General features: G+C 43.3%; 1 protein-coding gene across 1 annotated transcript; it reads left to right on the top strand.

The window, feature by feature from the left end:
- The first annotated feature begins 1640 nt into the window (after positions 1-1640).
- Positions 1641-20257, top strand: LOC132263792 (dynein axonemal heavy chain 5). Its single transcript, XM_059763775.1, has 15 exons — positions 1641-1730; positions 2424-2489; positions 2561-2717; positions 2812-2953; positions 3072-3330; positions 3698-3898; positions 4002-5363; positions 5782-5901; positions 5973-6129; positions 6190-10851; positions 10914-15968; positions 16158-17290; positions 17363-17515; positions 19314-19446; positions 19797-20257. Exons 1-15 carry the CDS (start codon positions 1641-1643, stop codon positions 20048-20050), a joined length of 13944 nt encoding a protein of 4647 aa, XP_059619758.1. The 3' UTR covers positions 20051-20257.
- The last annotated feature ends 30 nt before the right edge of the window (positions 20258-20287 follow it).

Consider the following 20287-nt stretch of genomic DNA (forward strand, 5'->3'; position numbering starts at 1 on the left):
CAGGAATTATGTTTTTGACATTTTTTTTGAAAATTCATATAAACTTTTGACCAAAGTTTATGCCCATCAGAGAAGTTGTCTAAAAATAAACTTAGGTTGAAAGCTCGTCTGCGACTTACGAATAGAAGCGCAAAAGAAGTCCATATGATAACAGAGAATTGATTAGCATAGCATGGCTGCTATATCCAATTTTTATCGCAAATATTGTGGGTGGATGACACGAAAGTGACTTTTGTTGATATAGTGGAAAAAGCTCCACGACCCCACGTGTCTCTGGCATGGTGAATGAATATTCCTCAATGATTTTGTGCCATATGGCTCGGAAGGAAGTTACATGAATGAAGCCTAAGCACGAAAACATCGAATATTACATTCACATTTGTTGCTTCTCTCGGGTAAAATTATATAAAGGCCAAAACTATGGCAACTCCGGCACAACTTGTTGATGGATAACTGTTGAATTTCGGGACAACAGGTGACTTTTGTTTCATGATTAAAGGATATTTTCACAAATGTTGGCTGCTATTGGAGATGTGTTTGATCGATATCAACAAAATCTTGAATTTTTCACTAGTCGGAGGAAAAGTTTTGAGGAGAAAAGACTCACAGAGAAGAGATTTGCGAGCAAATATTGTAGGAAAATTGTTAAATTTAGTGAAATAATAGTGAAAATAGCATTTAGGTTGTCTGCCACAGGCCTTTAATTAGCACATAATTGATAGGATAACCACAAAATAGGTAGAGCAAGATGTTTGTGCACGACCTACGTGCTCATGATTCGGACTCCGGAGAGGAGGAGGACATTCCTCAGGGTGATTTGCTCCAGGTTACAAATTTGATAATAATACTTTGCCCTTCAATTTGGTGCCTAATTTGACAATTTTGTCCACACAATTTGGTCTTAAGTTAAGTGGTAGAGAAAATGTTATGCAAGATGAAAAATGGTCGTATGTTGGCGAAAGAGTTTGTTTGATCAATGAATTCGGCAAATCAATACCAATAAAATTCCATGGGCTAAAAATAAACTCAAGCACAATATTGCGAAAATATTTGTTCTTATGATTATATTCCCTCACACTAACTCCATAATATATATATGTATATATTTTCATTTCATATGTCGAAGCAATAAATATCAACACAGATTATTATTAATATTGTAAAAATATTATACTTTTCATTTTCAGACAAACACATCACATGCCTAATTTTCCAAATGATACAACACCCAAAAAAAAGTCACCTCAAAACTATACTGAGAAAAGAAATATATTTTTTGACACGAATCTCATTTTCTTAGCAACAAACGGAGCTGATTACAGAGAACACACATTTTGATATATATATAAATATATATATATGCATATACGAGACACAGATTTCTGAGGAGGAGAGAATATTACGCATTTTTCAACACACTTTTTCCACCCACAGCACAATAATTTGAAAAAAGAACTGACAATTTTTTTCACTGTGGAGTTTGCCATCAATTTGACATTTTCAGCTCATGCGAGAGTTTTTGAGTGAATGAATATAAATGTTTTGATTTTTGCTCTCTTTTTCCACTCCCAAACCTGAATGTGTTGAAAATCCACCGTATCTAAAATCAATTGGCTATTTTTGAAAATTAAAATCCCGCCATGGATCCGGACTCGCAGAGGCGACGGGAAGAATGCGAGCGAAAGGCGCGGCGCGGGGAGATGGACCCCCGCTTGGAGTTCACCTTTCAGGTAAAACAAAGTCCCATCACAGTGTCCCATTTTATTCAACATTTCTATATGAATTGTCTGTGCAAAGCCTTTGAGAGGATGAACATTGTAACAGAGCGATTTGGCACATTTTTCCACGCGAAAGGAATGAAGAAAAAAAAATTGTACTGCTCTGGGAGTTGAAAAGTAATCATTTGAAAGGAGGAATTGCATGAGTGAGTTTCAATTGAGGCAGAAGAGTCGAATGAAAATTCGCCGAGTAAATTATACAAAATTCGCAAATTGCTCTCAATCGATACAGTTTAGCGTGTAATTAATTCATTAATTATTATGAAGGGTTTTGAGCGCTTCTATTGAGCAATCAATACTGAGTTTTTCCTCATTGACTTTTTAAATGGGATCTGTTGAATAAAATCCTTTATTTGTATTTTGAACTCGAGTCTACCAGTTTTTCATCGCACCTCGTTAATAAAGTTGAGACAAAGAGCTTTCAGTCTCCAAACGTTCCACTCGTGTGGAGACGAAACTTTTACGGAGAAAATGCCTAATTAAATAGAAACCTTTAGCATTTGATGTGGTGATAAATCCTTTTCGTTTGATGGGAAATCCTTCTATTTGGCCATGAGGACAATTCTCGGAAATTCACTTAATTCTGTTCAGCAAGTCTGGAACTATTTCTCCTTTTCTATCCACAATTTGGCACCACCATCACAGTTGCTAATGGACGGAACCGGATTGCCCAGACATCAAATTATGGATCACATCTTCGAGGGCGATATGGTGAGAGGCGGTGAAAGAAAATCTGTAAATTAAATAATTTCTGATTTTTTCTTCACACGTGACATCTTCAGCTGGATGAGATTAATCAACTCTTCCTGCCGAACATGAGGAATAAATTAATGTGGTTCTACCAGGAGGTGGATGAACCAGAGCCACAGCCCAGTTCGGATGTCCCGAAGCCTGGACCATCGAGGGCGGGAATGTCAAACATTTCCAAAACGCCTCAAGGTATAAAAGTTTCAAATTTTCTTCTGCCAAAATTTTCCCGTGCCACATTTATTCGTTCAGTACAAAATTCCTTCTTGTATAATAATCCTAAAAGGTACAACATCGAGTGGACCAACCATGAGATACAAACTATTTCTGACAGACGGATGGAATTGTGCCTTCTCTGGTGTCTGCATCTATATGTTTCGCATAAATAACTCTAAGCAGTTGCCCGAAGAGGGCTTTCACAAGGATTTGTGAGTTTATTTGCTAGGATTACGTGGCATTTTTGGAAGAATAATATCGCCGCAACACTTCTCGAAGGTTCATCCTTTGTGATTGCCCTAATGAATACCCATAAATATTGAATTTCAGATACTGTGGCGTAATTGATTCACGTCGTGTGGGATTGGTGGCGTCGGTGGAGAGAATTGTGGAGTACATCTTCATGCAGGCGCTGGGCTTCCCCACTGAGGATGATGAGGAAATAAATCAGTTGCTCATCAAGGGACAATTGCTGCCCGGCCTGAGATCATTTTGCAGTGCTCTCCGGGTGTGTGAGAAAGTTTGCAACTACGTCAACGTCTTCGAGGATAATATCCATCATTTTTCAGTCCAATCAACTGTGAACGAGGTAATGGGGGTCTCAAAGGGTGGCTGCAGGGGTGGTATCTCACTAAATCATGTGCTCATGACGTTCGACCTGAGTCATGACGCTGTGTGTTTATAAATTAGACAAGATGTTCCCTCATTATCCTATTCCCACGTAATTCTGGATAATAGATGAGTCCATGTGATACCACGACTTATTGCCCATCTTCAATTCACATCGAGATGATTAGAGACTTCTAAAAATATGTTTTTGAATTGTGTAAGCCTTAGTGAGCAGCCCCTAAGATGGAAAATATTCTAAGCTCTGGGAGTATCTATTAATATTAGATGTGTCCAATTTGTGAGAACATCTTGGGAATCTCATCCAACACGACTTTTACTCGGTACAGGTGAAGGAATTGGCGACAAATCAGGAATTTTGCCAAAATGCTGAAGAGCGTGTCAAGGCATGGATGAAAGGAATTAATGTCAATATACTGATGGAAAGTGAACAACTCAGGCGTGAAAATGATTCAAGTGGCCCTCAGGATGAGCTGGAGTATTGGAAATGTCGAGGAGCGCAATTTTCCCAGCTCTTATCGCATTTACAGGTGAAGTATCTGTGCATGTTCGACCCTTTTTTCTCTCGTCATGTTTTATTCACACATAATATCTTGTGACTATAATGAGAAATATGTTTTTTTCTGACGTCAGGAGAAGGAAGTTCAGTACACACTCACCACGCTGGGACTCTCTGGATCGAAAGTGATGAAAATGTGGAAGGAGACTGATCGGAAAATAACGTTTTGCTACAACGAGGCGAGGGACAATTCTAAATTTATCCAATCAATGGAGCAGTGCTGTCATGCTCTCTATCTTGATGATCCGGTCAACATGAAGGAATCCATTCTTAGTCTCCTCCAGACCGTGAGACTTATCTACAGTGTATCACAATTCTACAACACCTCAGAGCGCACTTCGGCTCTGATGGTGAAGATTACGAATCAGATGATTGAGACGTGCAAATCCTACATCACATGTCGTGGGAAGGAGACCATCTGGTCACAGGATAGAAATCTAATCAGAACTAAGCTTACTAATTGCATCAAGTTGAATCACATTTACCGAGAGACATACTATGCAGTTCGAGCCCAGCCATTTCTCCCCAACCAGACACCGTTTGGCTTCTCAGAGAACTTTGTCTTTGGGAAATTCGACACCTTTTGTGAGAGGCTGCAGAAGATAATATCTATGTTCAATTTAATTGACGACTACAATCACCTCTTTGAGAGACGTTTGGAGGGTCTTCTGCTGGGGGAGGCACTCGACGAAGCGATGAACAATTTTGGAGAAGCGAAGAAAGAAGTGGTGTTCAAGAAATATGATTACCTGGATCACCGCAATGCAGACTTCAACGTTGACTTTCAGAATTTTCTCTCCAGAACCAACACACTCAAGGAGTCCATTGCATCGATGATTGAGTACAATTTTGACACCGTGTGGGAAACTCCACAAGGCATTCGATTTCTTATACGCTTCGAGAAGGTGAGCGAGAAAATTCCTCTCACGCAAATGGAAGAAAAATACCAGAGAATTCTCAAGTACTGCGAAAAGGAGGTGGAAAGGATACTCAAGTTGTTCCGCAAGCAGCGCGATGATCCGCCTCTGCCTCGGAATGTGCCACCCATCGCCGGACGGATCAAGTGGTGTCGCTCTCTGGAGTGCCATTTGGCCGAACTGGTGTCGAGTGTGTCGGCTCATCCCATTCTCCAGAGTCTGCCCGCGACCAAAGATCTGGAGAATCGCTACAACTCCGTCAAGATCATCCTGTCGGAGTATGAGCAGGAGATTGTGTCCATCTGGCTCAACCAGGACGTTACAGTGGCGGATGCTTGTCTCATTCAACCCGTGCTGGCTCTACAACACGACAGACTCTTTGTCAATCTGCACTCAACGATTCCACTGCTTATTAGAGAGGCCAAGTGTTTGGCTAAGATGAACATTGAATTGCCAATAGTGGCAGCGACGCTTCTTGCCAAGCAAAATCACTTCAGCACCATACAAGATTCACTAAATGTGAGGCAAAGTGTACACTTAATCTTCGAATGCCAATCACAAATGTACTTAAAGTTTTGAGTGGTAAAAAGGAGGATATTTTTTTTTGATTTGTCACATTACTTTTGCGATTATTCTTCGATTTTCATGTGCAGTGGCACAAAAATATACGCATTGTAACGATATTTCCGCGATTCAATTAATTTCCTTATATTGCATTGTTTTAATTCAAAACTGTAAAACCAATTACGTTTAATCTGAATTAATGCAACATTATTTAATCCGTGAAACTTTTCCAATTACGGAAAATTTCCCGAATTTCAATTTCATAACTATAATACGCATGTACATTTCTGAATGATAGCATTTCGAGCGAGATACATATACTATGTGTAACATGAAGTCTCATCAGGTGTTAATTACATTATTTTTTATTTAGAGTCTTATCAAAATGTTCCTATCTGCTGTTAAGAAGGTGAAACTCGAGGTGAGGCCACTTTTTCTCCCTCAACTTGTGCGTCTTACATCAATGCTTCGTCCTGGATTACAGTCAATTAATGTAAGATATTTTTGCCACCTTTTGCAAAAATTATGACCCGCAATGAAATTATGTAACATATAATTTTTCAGTGGACCGACCCAAAGTGGGTGGAGTTTTACGAGAACTGCAAAGTGGCAATAACAACTTTTGATATCCTCGTGGCTCGAGTTCATGATATTTATGCCAACCGTATTCTCCACGTCCTCATGTCAATGCAGGACGTTACTCTGCAGACGCTGCCTACAGGTGAGAGTCATGAGCGATAAAAAGGCCGTAAAGATGCCAATGCGTTTTCACCCTTTTCAGACGATGAAATGTGGACAATTGAGGAATTCCTAGAGAACAATGAGGAGGCTTGTCGACAGGCAGCCATTGAGTTAAATCGAAAGAGTCAAATGGTGGCGGAGGCTGTGGAGGAGGTGCTGGAGTTGGTGCAGAAGGCTTCACAGCAATTCAAGGAGATGGTGGGCGCAGAGAACGACTTAATGGCCGATGATGAGACCAAGAGCACTCCGTCCAGTAACAAAGATGACGAAGCTGACAGTTCTCAAAACCAGCAACAGGATTGGAGTATCCTGTGGTCGTGTTTCGAGAATCCTCTGTCGCTCCTATCCTCACAGAATGGTGGATTGTCGAAAGGAATGCAGGACATGGTGCATAATGCCGTGGCGGAAATGCGTCGCTACTACAGCCGGAAAGTAATTGACGTCCTTATAAGGGTTACTAGATCGTCCCTAGACATGTTAAGACGGCGTTTCGTGTCCGAAATCGATGGCGAGGGTTCCAGGAAGCCAGTGTTCTTGATGAACGCTACTCTCATGATCCCAAATGTGTCCATAAGGCCCACCCTCGACGAATTGCAGGAATCACTTGTCCAAGCGGGGAAGAACATCACCGGAGTGGCCAAGGGTGTGGCTCAATGGTCAAGTGGGAAAGATGCGACTGGAGGTTACTCACTGTCTGAGAAAAGGCAAAGTCGAAATCTTCGGGAGGATAGCAAGACAAGGAGGCGTAAAGTGTATCGTCTGGTATCGGAAGAAAAGCCGCAGATGCCTCACATGACTAAGAGCTTCTATAGTTACATCATGGATAACAAGGAAGTTGTGAAGACTCTTTCCTTACTCTCAACATGTACGAGAAATGTGAAGCAAGATATTCAAGGTTTCATCAAGAGATGGAAACCTTACCATTTCCTGTGGAAAAATGACAGGACTGCTCGACAACTGATGGAGTATGGGCTTCATGAGTTTGAGTCGTCTCTTCGCTGTCTTGCGGACTTGGATGCCAATCTACTTATAGAACCTGACATGGAATACTTTGGTCAGAGTATTGCGATCTCAACAGAGAAATTGAAGTATGGCCTGGCCATTGAAATTAAATCGTGCACTCACAAGATTGGTCAAGCGATGAAGAAGAAGTACAAGAGGGAGATGGATTACGTGTATGCAGTGATGCATGAGATGGAGAGAAAGCTAGATCGGCAAATTCGGGATCTCGACGATGTGAGAATGATCATGGATACACTGGCCAAGATTCGTGAACAGGAAGTGGATATGGAACTTAGGATTGATCCCATTGAGGAGGCTTTCAACGTTTTAACCAAGTATGAAGTGCAAGTGGATAGAGAACATTACGATCAAGTGGACAACCTTCGGTACACGTGGCAAAATCTCCAAGGCTTAGCTTTGCAAGCTCAGGTGAAACTATTAGACATGCAGCCTAGCTTTGAGTCTGACCTGAGGAATAACCTGGACAAATTCCGTCAAGATAAAATTGAGTATGTGAATGAATATAGAACTGCCGGTCCAATGCAACCAGGACTGACGCCTAGAGAAGCTAGTGACAAATTGATACTCTTCCAAAATCGATTCGATGGAATGTGGCGTCGTCTTCAGACGTATCAGAGTGGTGAGGAATTGTTTGGTCTGCCCCAAACTGACTATCCTGAACTGGGACAGATCCGCAAGGAGCTCAATCTATTACAGAAGCTATACAAACTCTACAATGATGTTATCGATCGTGTGAGCAGCTACTATGACATTCCATGGGGTGAGGTGGATATTGAGGAGATTAACAATGAATTGATGGAGTTCCAAAATCGATGCAGAAAGTTACCGAAAGGTCTCAAGGAGTGGCCAGCCTTCCATGCACTCAAGCGGACCATTGATGACTTCAACGACATGTGTCCCTTACTGGAGTTGATGGCCAACAAGGCGATGAAACCTAGGCATTGGCAGAGGATTATGGAAGTGACCAAGTATACCTTTGAGTTTGATAGTGAAGGATTTTCGCTGAAAAACATCTTAGAAGCTCCTTTGCTAAAGTACAAGGAGGACATTGAGGACATCTGTATTTCAGCCATGAAGGAGAAGGATATAGAAGCAAAGCTGAAACAGGTTACCAATGAATGGTCAGTGCATGAACTGCAATTTATGACGTTCAACAATCGTGGAGAATTATTACTCAGAGGAGATACTACAGCAGAAACGATTGGTCAACTAGAGGATAGTTTGATGGTTCTGGGATCTCTCATGTCCAACAGATACAATGCTCCATTCAGAAAGCAAATTCAACAGTGGGTTTTCGATCTATCCAATTCTAATGACATCCTGGAGCGATGGCTCCTTGTGCAGAACATGTGGGTGTACTTGGAGGCGGTCTTCGTGGGAGGTGACATTGCGAAGCAGTTGCCGAAGGAGGCGAAGAGGTTCTCCAAGATTGACAAATCCTGGCAAAAGATTATGCAGAGAGCTCATGAAACTCCCGGAGTTGTAGCTTGCTGTGTCGGAGATGATCTCCTTAAACAGCTCCTGCCACACTTACAGGAGCAACTGGAGCTTTGTCAAAAGTCTCTTAGCGGCTATCTTGAGCGCAAGAGAATGATGTTCCCACGATTTTTCTTCGTTTCCGACCCGGCTCTCTTGGAGATCCTCGGTCAAGCATCAGATTCACACACTATTCAGAACCACTTGCTATCCATCTTTGACAATACTCGTTACGTAAAGTTCCACGATATCGAGTATAACAAGATGATGGCTATTGTATCCTCTGAAGGCGAGACCATTCAGTTGGATCGGGCAATAAGAGCAGAAGGATCAGTGGAAACATGGCTGACATCCCTTCTTGTCTCCTCTCAGCAATCCCTTCACTCAATCATCAGACAAGCTCACACGAACATCAACGATCCCAATTTCCAGTTCCTTCCCTTCCTGGAGAAAATGCCGGCCCAGGTCGGTATCCTGGGCATTCAAATGATATGGACCCGTGATGCCGAGCTGGCTCTCATGCAGGCACGACATGAGAAGAAAGTCATGTCAGAGACCAACAATAAGTTCCTTGAACTCCTCAATACACTCATTGATCAGACGACAAGGGATCTCACGAGAATTGAGAGGATAAAATTCGAAACTCTCATTACTATTCATGTCCATCAGAGAGATATTTTCGATATACTCTGCAGGATCAATGTGAGATCAGCCAATGACTTTGAGTGGCTCAAGCAATCGAGGTTTTACTTCAAGGAGGATCTAGACAAGACGTGGATATCAATTACGGATGTGACATTCAATTACCAGAATGAATATTTGGGATGCACTGAGAGATTAGTCATCACGCCGCTAACTGATCGCTGTTACATTACCCTTGCTCAAGCATTAACTCTGAGCATGGGGGGCAGCCCCTGTGGTCCTGCCGGTACAGGCAAGACGGAAACCGTGAAGGACATGGGAAAAACTCTGGCAAAGTACGTAGTGGTTTTCAATTGCTCAGACCAAATGGACTATCGAGGCCTTGGAAGAATATATAAGGGTTTAGCACAGTCTGGAACATGGGGATGTTTTGACGAATTCAATCGAATTGAATTACCTGTATTGTCGGTGGCGGCGCAACAAGTTGCAGTGGTGCTGACGGCCCGCAAAGAGAAGCGCAAAAACTTTGTCTTCACAGACGGTGACTTGATTGATATGAATCCCGAATTTGGGATATTTATCACTATGAATCCAGGATATGCGGGAAGAAAGGAGTTGCCCGAGAACTTGAAGATTCAGTTCAGAACTGTAGCAATGATGGTCCCTGATCGACAGATCATTATCAGGGTGAAACTCGCATCATGTGGCTTCTTGGAGAATATCACGCTGGCCAGAAAGTTTTACACTCTCTACAAATTGTGTGAAGAGCAGTTGACCAAGCAAGTGCATTATGACTTCGGTCTGAGGAATATTTTGTCTGTGCTGAGAACCCTGGGAGCTGCCAAGCGACAGAACAGCAAAGACAGCGAGAGCACCATAGTGATGAGAGTGCTGCGAGACATGAATTTGTCGAAATTAATAGACGAAGATGAGCCGCTATTTATCTCCCTCGTTGCCGATTTATTCCCTAATCAGGCCCTCGAGAAAACAACTTACCCGGACTTGGAGTCTGCAATTCAGACGCAGGTGGAGGAGGCAGGATTGATTTTCCATCCACCGTGGGTGCTAAAACTTATTCAACTATATGAGACGCAGAAAGTACGTCACGGCATTATGACACTTGGTCCCGCTGGAGCGGGCAAGACATCGTGTATTCAAACTTTGATGAAAGCTCTATCCCAATTGGGTGATTCACATCGTGAGATGCGAATGAATCCTAAAGCAATCACTGCAGCACAAATGTTCGGGCGCCTGGATGTGGCCACAAATGACTGGACGGATGGTATTTTCTCTGCTCTCTGGAGGAAGACGCTCAAGATGAAGAAGAGCGACCACGTGTGGTTGGTGCTTGATGGCCCTGTGGACAGTATTTGGATTGAGAATTTGAATTCCGTGCTGGATGACAACAAAACCCTTACACTGGCAAATGGAGATAGATTGGCCATGGCTTCCACTTGTAAGATTATCTTTGAGCCTCACAATATTGACAATGCCTCTCCAGCGACGGTGTCGCGTAATGGTATGGTGTATATGAGTTCCTCAGGACTGGATTGGATGCCAAGTGAGTATAGATGATTGTGCGCAAAAATCCAGATATAATTTATTAACTCTCCTCTTCTCCAGTCCTTCAGGCATGGCTGTTGACAAGGAGTCCCAGAGAGAAGGCAGTTTTCCAGGAATTGTTTGACCTCTCCTTCGCCGCTCTCTACTCTTGGGGCTCACAGAATCTCATTCTCATGATGGAGGTTCTGCAATGCAATATTGTCAGCCAGATGCTCAATATCTTGGAAGGTCTCGTGCCTGTCCACAAGGAGGAGGAGAACAATGTGGCAATGTCTACGACTGAGAGTTTGGAGGAGGAAAATCCAGAGGAGCAGAAGCAAGAAGTGAAGGATGAAGTCTGTACTCCTGAACACCTCCATCGTCTATACATATTTGCTATGACTTGGGGAATGGGGGCCTTCCTCAACACTGTTGATCAGAGAAAAATGGACGAGTTCGTCAAGTCACGATTCACCACAATGGATTTCCCCACGGATGATAGAAATCCGAATGCCACGATATTCGACTTCTTCGTGACCGCCACGGGAGCGTGGCAAAATTGGAGCACATTGGTGACAAATTACGTATATCCTGAGTTCTCCACTCCAGACTATTTAAGCATTCTCGTACCAATAGCGGATAATGTGCGCATAGATTACCTCATCAGCACAATAGCCAACCAGGAAAAGGCGGTATTGCTAATTGGGGAGCAAGGTACGGCCAAGACGGTCATGATGAAGAATTTTATGAAGAAAACCAATCCTGAATCTTTTATGGGGCGCTCATTCAATTTCTCCTCCGCCACGAGTCCATATCAATTCCAGAAGACCATCGAGAGTTACGTGGAAAAGCGCCTCGGCAATACCTTCGGTCCTCCAGGTGGGAGGAAACTCATTGTCTTCATTGATGACATCAATTTGCCACAAATTAATGAGTGGGGTGATCAGATTACCAATGAGATTGTGAGACAAACCATGGACATGAAAGGATTTTACAGCCTCGAGAAGCCTGGCGACTTCACCAATGTTGTGGACGTCCAATTTGTGGCGGCAATGGGTCTGCCCGGTGGCGGTAGAAATGATATACCATCGCGTCTAAAGAGGCAATTTGCTGTATTCAATTGCAACATACCCGATGATGCGTCCATTGACAAGATATTCCGCGTAGTGGGTGAGGGTCACTACAACACGAAGAGGGGATTTCAGCCAGAAGTGAGAAATCTGGTGAGGCGCCTAATCCCACTCACTCGACTTTTATGGCAACACACGCGCAATAAATTACTGCCGACACCGGCCAAATTTCACTATGTTTTCAGCCTGAGGGATCTCTCACGCATATGGCAAGGCATGATTGGCACCCTCTCCACCGTAATCACGTCCGAGAGCGTCATGGTGTCACTGTGGAAGCACGAATGCACGAGGGTCTTCTCAGATAGATTCACCGTGGCCAGCGACAAGGAGTGGTTCAGCACAGAGATTCTGTCGCTGGTGTGCTCGGAGCTCGGGGAGGACTACGTGGAAATGGCAAAGCCGAATCCTGTGTTTGTTGATTTTATGCGTGACGCACCAGAACCAACTGGTGAGGAGGGTGAGGACACCGATATGGAGCTGCCCAAAGTGTATGAGCCAGTGTCGCAGTATGACATTCTCCGGGAGCGTCTTATTATGTTCCTATCACAATTCAATGAGATGGTGCGCGGCACTGGCATGGATTTGGTCTTCTTCCCTGATGCCATGCTTCACTTGGTGAAAATATCCCGCATCATCCGCCATCCGCGAGGGAATGTGATGCTGGTGGGCGTTGGCGGATCTGGAAAGCAATCACTCACGAAATTGGCATCATTTATCGCAGGCTACAAAATATTCCAAATCAACATGACGCGATCCTACAATGTGGCCAATTTTCTTGAGGATCTGAAGCTGTTGTATCGCGCATGTGGTGTTCAGGGCAAGGGGACGACCTTCCTGTTCTCGGATCTTGACATCAAAGAGGAAGGTTTCTTGGAGTATCTGAACAATATCCTCTCATCGGGTGTTATATCCAACCTTTTCAACCGAGATGAACAATCAGAGATTGTCTCTGAGCTCACACCAATCATGAAGAGGGAAAATCAGAAGAAAACAGCCACGGCAGAGACTGTCATGGAATACTTCCTACAGAGGACATGCCACAATCTCCACGTGGTGTTTTGCTTCTCACCCGTAGGAGAGACCTTCCGTCACCGGGTTCTGCGCTTCCCGGCCCTCGTGTCTGGATGCACTATCGATTGGTTCCAGCCGTGGCCGAAAGATGCTCTTGTGGCAGTGGCCAAGCACTTCCTCTCGGACTTCGAGATTGAGTGTACGAAGGAAGTGAAGTCGGAACTGGTAAATGCCTTGGGAACTATTCAGGATGTCGTGTCAGAGACATCCGTGGATTACTTCCAACGCTTTCGGCGAGCTACTCACGTCACACCCAAGTCATACCTAAATTTCATTGCTGGATACAAGAATATTTACCAGCAGAAGCAGAAGGAGTTGGGCGATGGCGTGGAGAAGATGGATACTGGCTTGGAGAAACTGGCCGAGGCGAGTGCTTCAGTAGAGATTCTCAAGAAAGACTTGGCTGTGATGGAGAAGGAGCTTGCCGAGGCATCTCAGAAGGCAGAAAGAGTGCTCCTCGAGGTGACTGAGAGGGCCATGCAAGCAGAAATCGTGAAGAATCAGGTGCAAACAGTGAAGGAGAAGGCCGAAGCATTGGTAGCCAATATAGCTATAGAGAAGGGTTTGGCCGAGGAGAAATTGGAAGCCGCAAAACCGGCCCTAGAAGAGGCAGAGGCTGCTCTTAATACCATCAAACCTGCCCATATCGCCACCGTGCGAAAACTTGGTCGACCTCCTCATCTGATCATGAGAATCATGGACTGTGTGCTCATACTCTTCCAGAGGAAGGTGCATCAGATGATTGCAGACACTGCTGCTCCTTGTCCAAAACCATCCTGGCAGGAATCGCTGAAGATGATGGCCAGTACGACTTTCCTGCTGCAACTTCAGAATTATCCAAAAGACACCATTAATGATGAGATGATTGACTTTCTTCAACCCTATTTTCGCATGGATGACTACAATATGGACACAGCGAGAAGAGTATGTGGTGATGTGGCAGGATTATTGTCCTGGACAAAGGCTATGGCATTTTTCCATGGTGTAAATAAGGAAGTCCTTCCTTTGAAGGCTAATCTCACCCTCCAAGAAGCTCGTTTGAAAATTGCAATGGATGACTTGGCGGCAGCGGAAAATCAACTCGCCGAACGAGAGGCTGCTCTACAGGAAGTGAAGGAACAGTACGATTCAGCCGTAGCTGAGAAACAGAGACTCACGGATGCTGCAAACGTGTGCTTAAGAAAAATGACCGCTGCCACAGCTCTTATTAATGGTTTGGGCGGAGAAAAGCACCGCTGGACACAACAGAGCAAAGAATTTAAAATTCAACTGGGTAAACTTGTGGGAGATGTGCTTCTGGCCACAGGATTTCTATCATACTGTGGTCCTTACAATCAGGAGTTTAGGGCAAACTTGCTGAAGACTTGGATGGGAATTCTCAAAACTCGCAATATTCCCTACACTCACAATCTCAACATCATTAACATGTTGGTGGAATCATCGACTGTTTCCGAATGGACCTTGCAAGGCCTGCCCAATGATGAGCTCTCTGTGCAAAATGCCTTGATTGTTACAAAGTCTAGCAGCTATCCATTGCTTTGTGACCCTCAGAACCAGGGAAAATTATGGATTAAGAGCAAAGAGGACTGTAATGAATTGCAGATAACATCACTCAATCACAAGTATTTCAGAACCCACCTTGAGGACAGTTTGTCTCTCGGTCGACCACTCTTAATTGAGGACGTTGGGGTGGAGTTGGATCCGGTGATTGACAACGTGCTGGAGAAGAATTTTATAAAGTCCGGAACCATTGAGAAAGTGCTAGTTGGCGATAAGGAGTGCGACGTTATGCCGGGATTTATGTTATACATCACCACAAAGCTTCCCAATCCTGCTTTCAGTCCTGAGATTAGCGCCAAGACATCAATTATTGATTTCACAGTGACAATGCGAGGCTTGGAGGATCAGCTCCTGGGCAGGGTGATTCTGATGGAGAAGTCAGACTTGGAGGCGGAAAGGGTGAATTTATTTGAGAGCGTCATGAAGAACCAACGGAGCATGAAGGAATTGGAGGCAAATTTGCTCTCGAGATTGACCTCATCAGAAGGCTCTCTTGTGGATGATGAAGCCTTGATTCAAGTGCTACAGGAAACTAAAACCACAGCCGAGGAAGTGAATCAAAAGCTGAAAATATCTGAGGTAACAGAGAAGAAAATTATGGTGGCGCGAGAGGAATTTCGTGCTGTGGCCAGTCGAGGCTCTATCTTGTATTTCCTCATTGTGGAGATGAGTAATGTTAACATCATGTACCAGAATTCTCTTAAACAATTTCTCGTAATATTCGACAACTCAATTACAAAATCTGTGAAGAGCAGTATTACAGAGGAGAGAATTAACATCATTCTCAAATACTTGACATACGAAGTATGGGCATTCACCAGCAGATCCCTCTATGAGAGGCATAAACAGCTCTTCACTCTCATGCTGGCCATAAAGATTGACTATCACAAGGGGAATATCAGTCACGAGGAATTTATGTCCTTCGTAAAAGGCGGTGCTTCATTGGACCTCAATGCTGTTACACCGAAACCATTCAGATGGATTCTGGATATGGTATGGTTGAATCTCGTGGAGATAAGCCATCTGGGCACGTTCTCGGATTTGCTGAAGAAGATTGAGACGAATGAGAAAGAGTGGCGCGTTTGGTATGAGGCTGAGAAACCGGAAATGGAGGAAATTCCTTGTGGATATCAGAATAATCTGGATGTGTTCAGAAAATTGCTTCTGGTTCGGAGCTGGAGTCCTGATCGTACCATCTCTCAGGCGCGAAAGTACATCGAGGAGTCACTGGGTCCGGAATACGGAGAGATGCAGATTCTGGATTTGGAGGCGACCTGGGAAGAGTCTGAGCCACGAACTCCACTTATTTGCATCCTCTCAATTGGCTCAGATCCATCAACACAGATCTCAAATTTGGCCAAATTAAAGAGCATTCGTAAGTACAAAACTGTCGTAAGTATGATATATAGTGTAATAATGAATATTCCTATTTTGCCATTGTCATTGAAACAAGCAAATAAACAAGCAAACAAACAAGCTTTATTCTATGCAGCGGAATCAACACAATTCTATTTACACAACTTATATGAATGAACCGTACATACCTGTAACTCTTCTATTTCAGCCCTCAAAGCCGTCTCGATGGGTCAAGGCCAAGAGTTTCATGCACGCAAGCTGATAACTGACTGCATGGGGTCAGGTGGGTGGGTGTTGCTGCAAAACGCTCATCTATCAATTACCTTTTGTGCTGAAATAATCGACATTCTGGTGGAGACGGAGCACGTTGAGGAGACTTTCCGATTGTGGGTGACAACAGAGGTTCACGAGCAGTTCCCCATTGGTCTCCTCCAGATGGCCATTAAATTCACAAATGAGCCCCCACAGGGGATTAGGGCCAGCATGAAGAGGAGTTACCAGACATTTACTCAAGATTTCCTGGATTACACATCGGCACCGCAGTGGCCGCCGCTTCTGTACACAATCGCCTTCCTCCACACTGTGGTGCAGGAGCGTAGGAAGTTCGGGCCGCTCGGGTGGAACGTCCCATATGAGTTTAATCAAGCGGATTTTGCCGCCTCCGTACAATTCATCCAGAATCACTTGGACGAAATGGATCCGAAGAAAGGAGTGTCTTGGCAAACACTGTGTTATATGCTGGGCGAGGTTCAGTACGGTGGCAGAGTCACGGACGACTTTGATAAACGCCTCCTGACCACATTCACCCAAGTGTGGTTCTGCGAATCCCTCTTGAGTAGCAGCTTTGAGTTTTACAAAGGTTACAAGGTCCCAATGACACGCAATTTGCAGGGTTATGTGGATTACATCAACTCCCTACCATCATCTGACACGCCAGAGGTGTTTGGTTTACACCCAAACGCCGATATCACATATCAGATTAACACGGCCAAGGGGATATTGGACACAATTCTCTCCGTGCAGCCCAAAGAGGGTGGCAGCCAGGGCGGGGAGTCGCGGGAGAACATTGTGTATCAATTAGCGGATGATATGTTGCGCAAACTACCGCCCGCCTACAATGCCTTTGAGGTGAAGGAGGCTCTCCAGCGGATGGGAGTGCTCTTGCCCATGAACATCTTCCTCCGCCAGGAAATCGATCGAATGCAGCGTGTAATTAAAACCGTGCGTTCCAGCCTCACCGACCTGAAATTGGCCATCGATGGCACTATCGTGATGAGTCAGTACCTCAGGGAATCATTGGATGCCATGTATGACGCACGCATCCCGGACAAGTGGATGAAGGTGAGGCGTGAGACGTGCGTGTGATTAGATTATGAGCGTCATTACTTAGAGACACACTTTCTCCCACCCAAGGTGTCGTGGGAGTCCACAACTCTCGGATTTTGGTACACGGAGCTGCTGGAAAGGAACACGCAATTTCGACACTGGTGCAACAGCGACAGGCCCAAAGTGTTCTGGATGACGGGATTCTTCAATCCACAAGGCTTTCTCACCGCAATGCGACAGGTGAGACTTGGAATTCTTGTCACATGCCGCTGAGAAACTCCCCCCGCTGCGAAGGCATTCTGCTTTTCCAGCAAAAACCTTCCCTCGAGAAATCTGTCCCTTGGTTTCCCCAGCAATTATTTTATCAAAACATCAACATGTTTGTCTTTCTCTGAACTAATTTTAACAGTCGCAGAAGCTTCCACCGCTTTCTCTCTTCCACTCAATCTATTTTTGATTCTCAAAAGCACTTGGACGCCCCTTGAAAGCTCTCTTGACGCCTTCAAAGTTTCTGCAGAAGTTACCATGACCCACGTGCAGAAATTAACTTAATATTTGAATATTAGCATGCAGATGATACTAATTTACTAGAAATTACCAATTTTAGGAATTTATTACATCATTTCGCTAAAGGAGGGTTAAGCAAAAGTGGGTGGAACTGAGACAATTAAACAGTTTAAGTTCGCCCACGTTCAGACTTACGCAATATTCTTCGGATATTTCGAAAAAAGTCCAATAAGCTGCTGATATTTCTTGAAATGTTCTCAGAAATTTCGATTATTAATCTCTCTCGAAAAATCAAATAAAGAGAATGAATTTGGCTTTGGCGGAAATAAGAGGGGATTGGTAGAATGAATATCTTAATTCTCCATCAGTCTTATCAGCTTCAACACTCACAGTTTACTCACGCTTACATATTAGACGAAATAATGTAGTGTTTGAATGTTATATTTACATTTTTTCTTCTTCCATTCGCATTCAAAAAGTATGAGAAATATAAATAACGACAACAAAGGTATATATATAACTTTGAGTTGTGACATTTGAACTTAATCCATGAATGGAAGCTTTCCTGCTGAAATTCTGAAATTCACAAGCAATTTCTCATGTTGAATGGCGATAAGTATCAATACCTTTGCTGTACCTTTTGATGGTCACTGTTGAATAAGAGGATTGCTGTATTGAAGGATCTATGAGTTCCTTCATACATCATCAACTTAAATCTCTTTGATATTGAATTGTACAATTGATAGAAACACAGTTAAGAGCGAAAACAAGAATATTTCTTGTCATCATCCTCATACTCTTCTTAAGCAGATCAACTTAATATGAAAAGGAGAACAGAAGGAAAAATGCACGCCTTACAGCATCATTATTGTAACTATATGTGGTAAGAAATGTCAGAATGAAAGATTTTGTAAGTAAGAATGTTAATTGGAAAAGTAATAGGATTATTCATATATTTATACTCACAATTATAAAGCCAAATGCTTATCCCTTTATACTGAATCTTTAATTAGAGCAGGGGATTTGAGGGATAATTGGTAGCCTTGTTGGTTGCAAATGGTTCATACCCATCTGGTATGAATATAAATATAATTATTACAAATATTCCTTAAATTAAATAGTATGAACAGCATTGAAACATAAATTGCAACAGTTCTAAATGATATTATGTATTAATTAATTTACTTAGTTTAGAAAGGTCAGACACTGAAATTGAGAAGCAAGGTAAAACCTGTATCTTTCGACGCTTTCGCAGGGAGTCAATTGCGCACATGGGATGTCTTTCGTCACATTTCTCCCTTGAGATGGTGTAACGAACCTTATTGAATTGTTTTACCCTGAAACCACAATTTGTATAAACAAAGTTGGGAAAAATGATTTTTCTGATTGCTGTTATTGTTTGCTCCTGCTCCTCCTTCATTTTCCTCTCACTGACGAGTCTCCGCAGTATGCAGACTTCTCAATGGCAGTCCACCCACGAAATCACCTCTTTGTGACTGTCATGATAATCTCTTTCTTCAATTTCCATCAGGAGGTAACTCGAGCGCACAAAGGATGGGCTCTGGACTCCGTTGTGCTCCAGAATCAAATAACGCGATTCAACAAGGAAGACGTCTCTGAGCCACCAGTTGAGGGTGTTTACGTACATGGATTGTTTCTCGAAGGTGAGGATTATTTTCTCAATGCTAATTTTCGGCCTCATTCTTAAACTGCTGTAATCAAAGTGCACAGTGGAGGAAAATTGCGAAGGCGAAGCGAGAAATGAGGATTTGAAATTAAAATAAAGACATTGCGGTGTCCTTCGTTGAGCCTCTAAGGCTTTTGCGGCATTTCTTTATGACTGAAGGCGTTATTCTATATTCAATGTGTAATATATACAAAATCTCTTTCATGCGCCTCATGACATATAATAAATAAAAAATCCTCCGCCTCCTTTCTCGTCTTCTCTGGCAAACACAGAAGACTTTCAGTGCTGAGTTTAACTCTCTCCTCTTGTATTCTTGTTGACCACCAGGAGCATCTCTGGATCGTCGTAGTGGCAAATTAATAGAGTCAAAACCAAAAGTTCTCTACGAACAGATGCCAGTGACATACATTTATGCCATAAACACAACAGCCGGAAAGGATCCGCGACTCTATGAATGCCCCATTTACCGAAAGCCCCAGCGCACGGACCAAAAGTACGTGGGCTCAATAGACTTTGAAACGGATTTCAATTCAAGACATTGGGTACTTCGCGGCGTGGCTCTGCTCTGCGATATTAAGTGAACAATGATTTGGGAATTTGGCAAGTATGTCTTCGTACTTTGTGGCCACAAGTGAGCAAAAAGTTTTGCAATAATTTCCAATGATACACCAGCTTTTAGGAAGGTTTTTCAAGCCTACGCATTCGAGCATACTTTGCAAACAATCTCTGCTGCTGAATAAAAAGTTTCGCTTTACACCTGCTTACAGAAATAAGACAAATAAATACAGTGGAGTGCAAATTTTCATTGTCAGAGAAAT

Source organism: Phlebotomus argentipes, unplaced genomic scaffold (assembly GCF_947086385.1).
Source record: "Phlebotomus argentipes unplaced genomic scaffold, Phlebotomus argentipes genome assembly contig_39, whole genome shotgun sequence".
Taxonomy (NCBI): Eukaryota; Metazoa; Arthropoda; class Insecta; order Diptera; family Psychodidae; genus Phlebotomus; species Phlebotomus argentipes.

Bases quoted from the DNA above. Each gene is read 5' to 3' on its own strand.
- LOC132263792 (XM_059763775.1), top strand. From the start codon at position 1,641: ATGGATCCGGACTCGCAGAGGCGACGGGAAGAATGCGAGCGAAAGGCG. The intron at 10,852-10,913 runs GTGAGTATAGAT...CCTCTTCTCCAG, and splicing joins AGGACTGGATTGGATGCCAA to TCCTTCAGGCATGGCTGTTG. The intron at 19,447-19,796 runs GTGAGGATTATT...GTTGACCACCAG, and splicing joins ACATGGATTGTTTCTCGAAG to GAGCATCTCTGGATCGTCGT.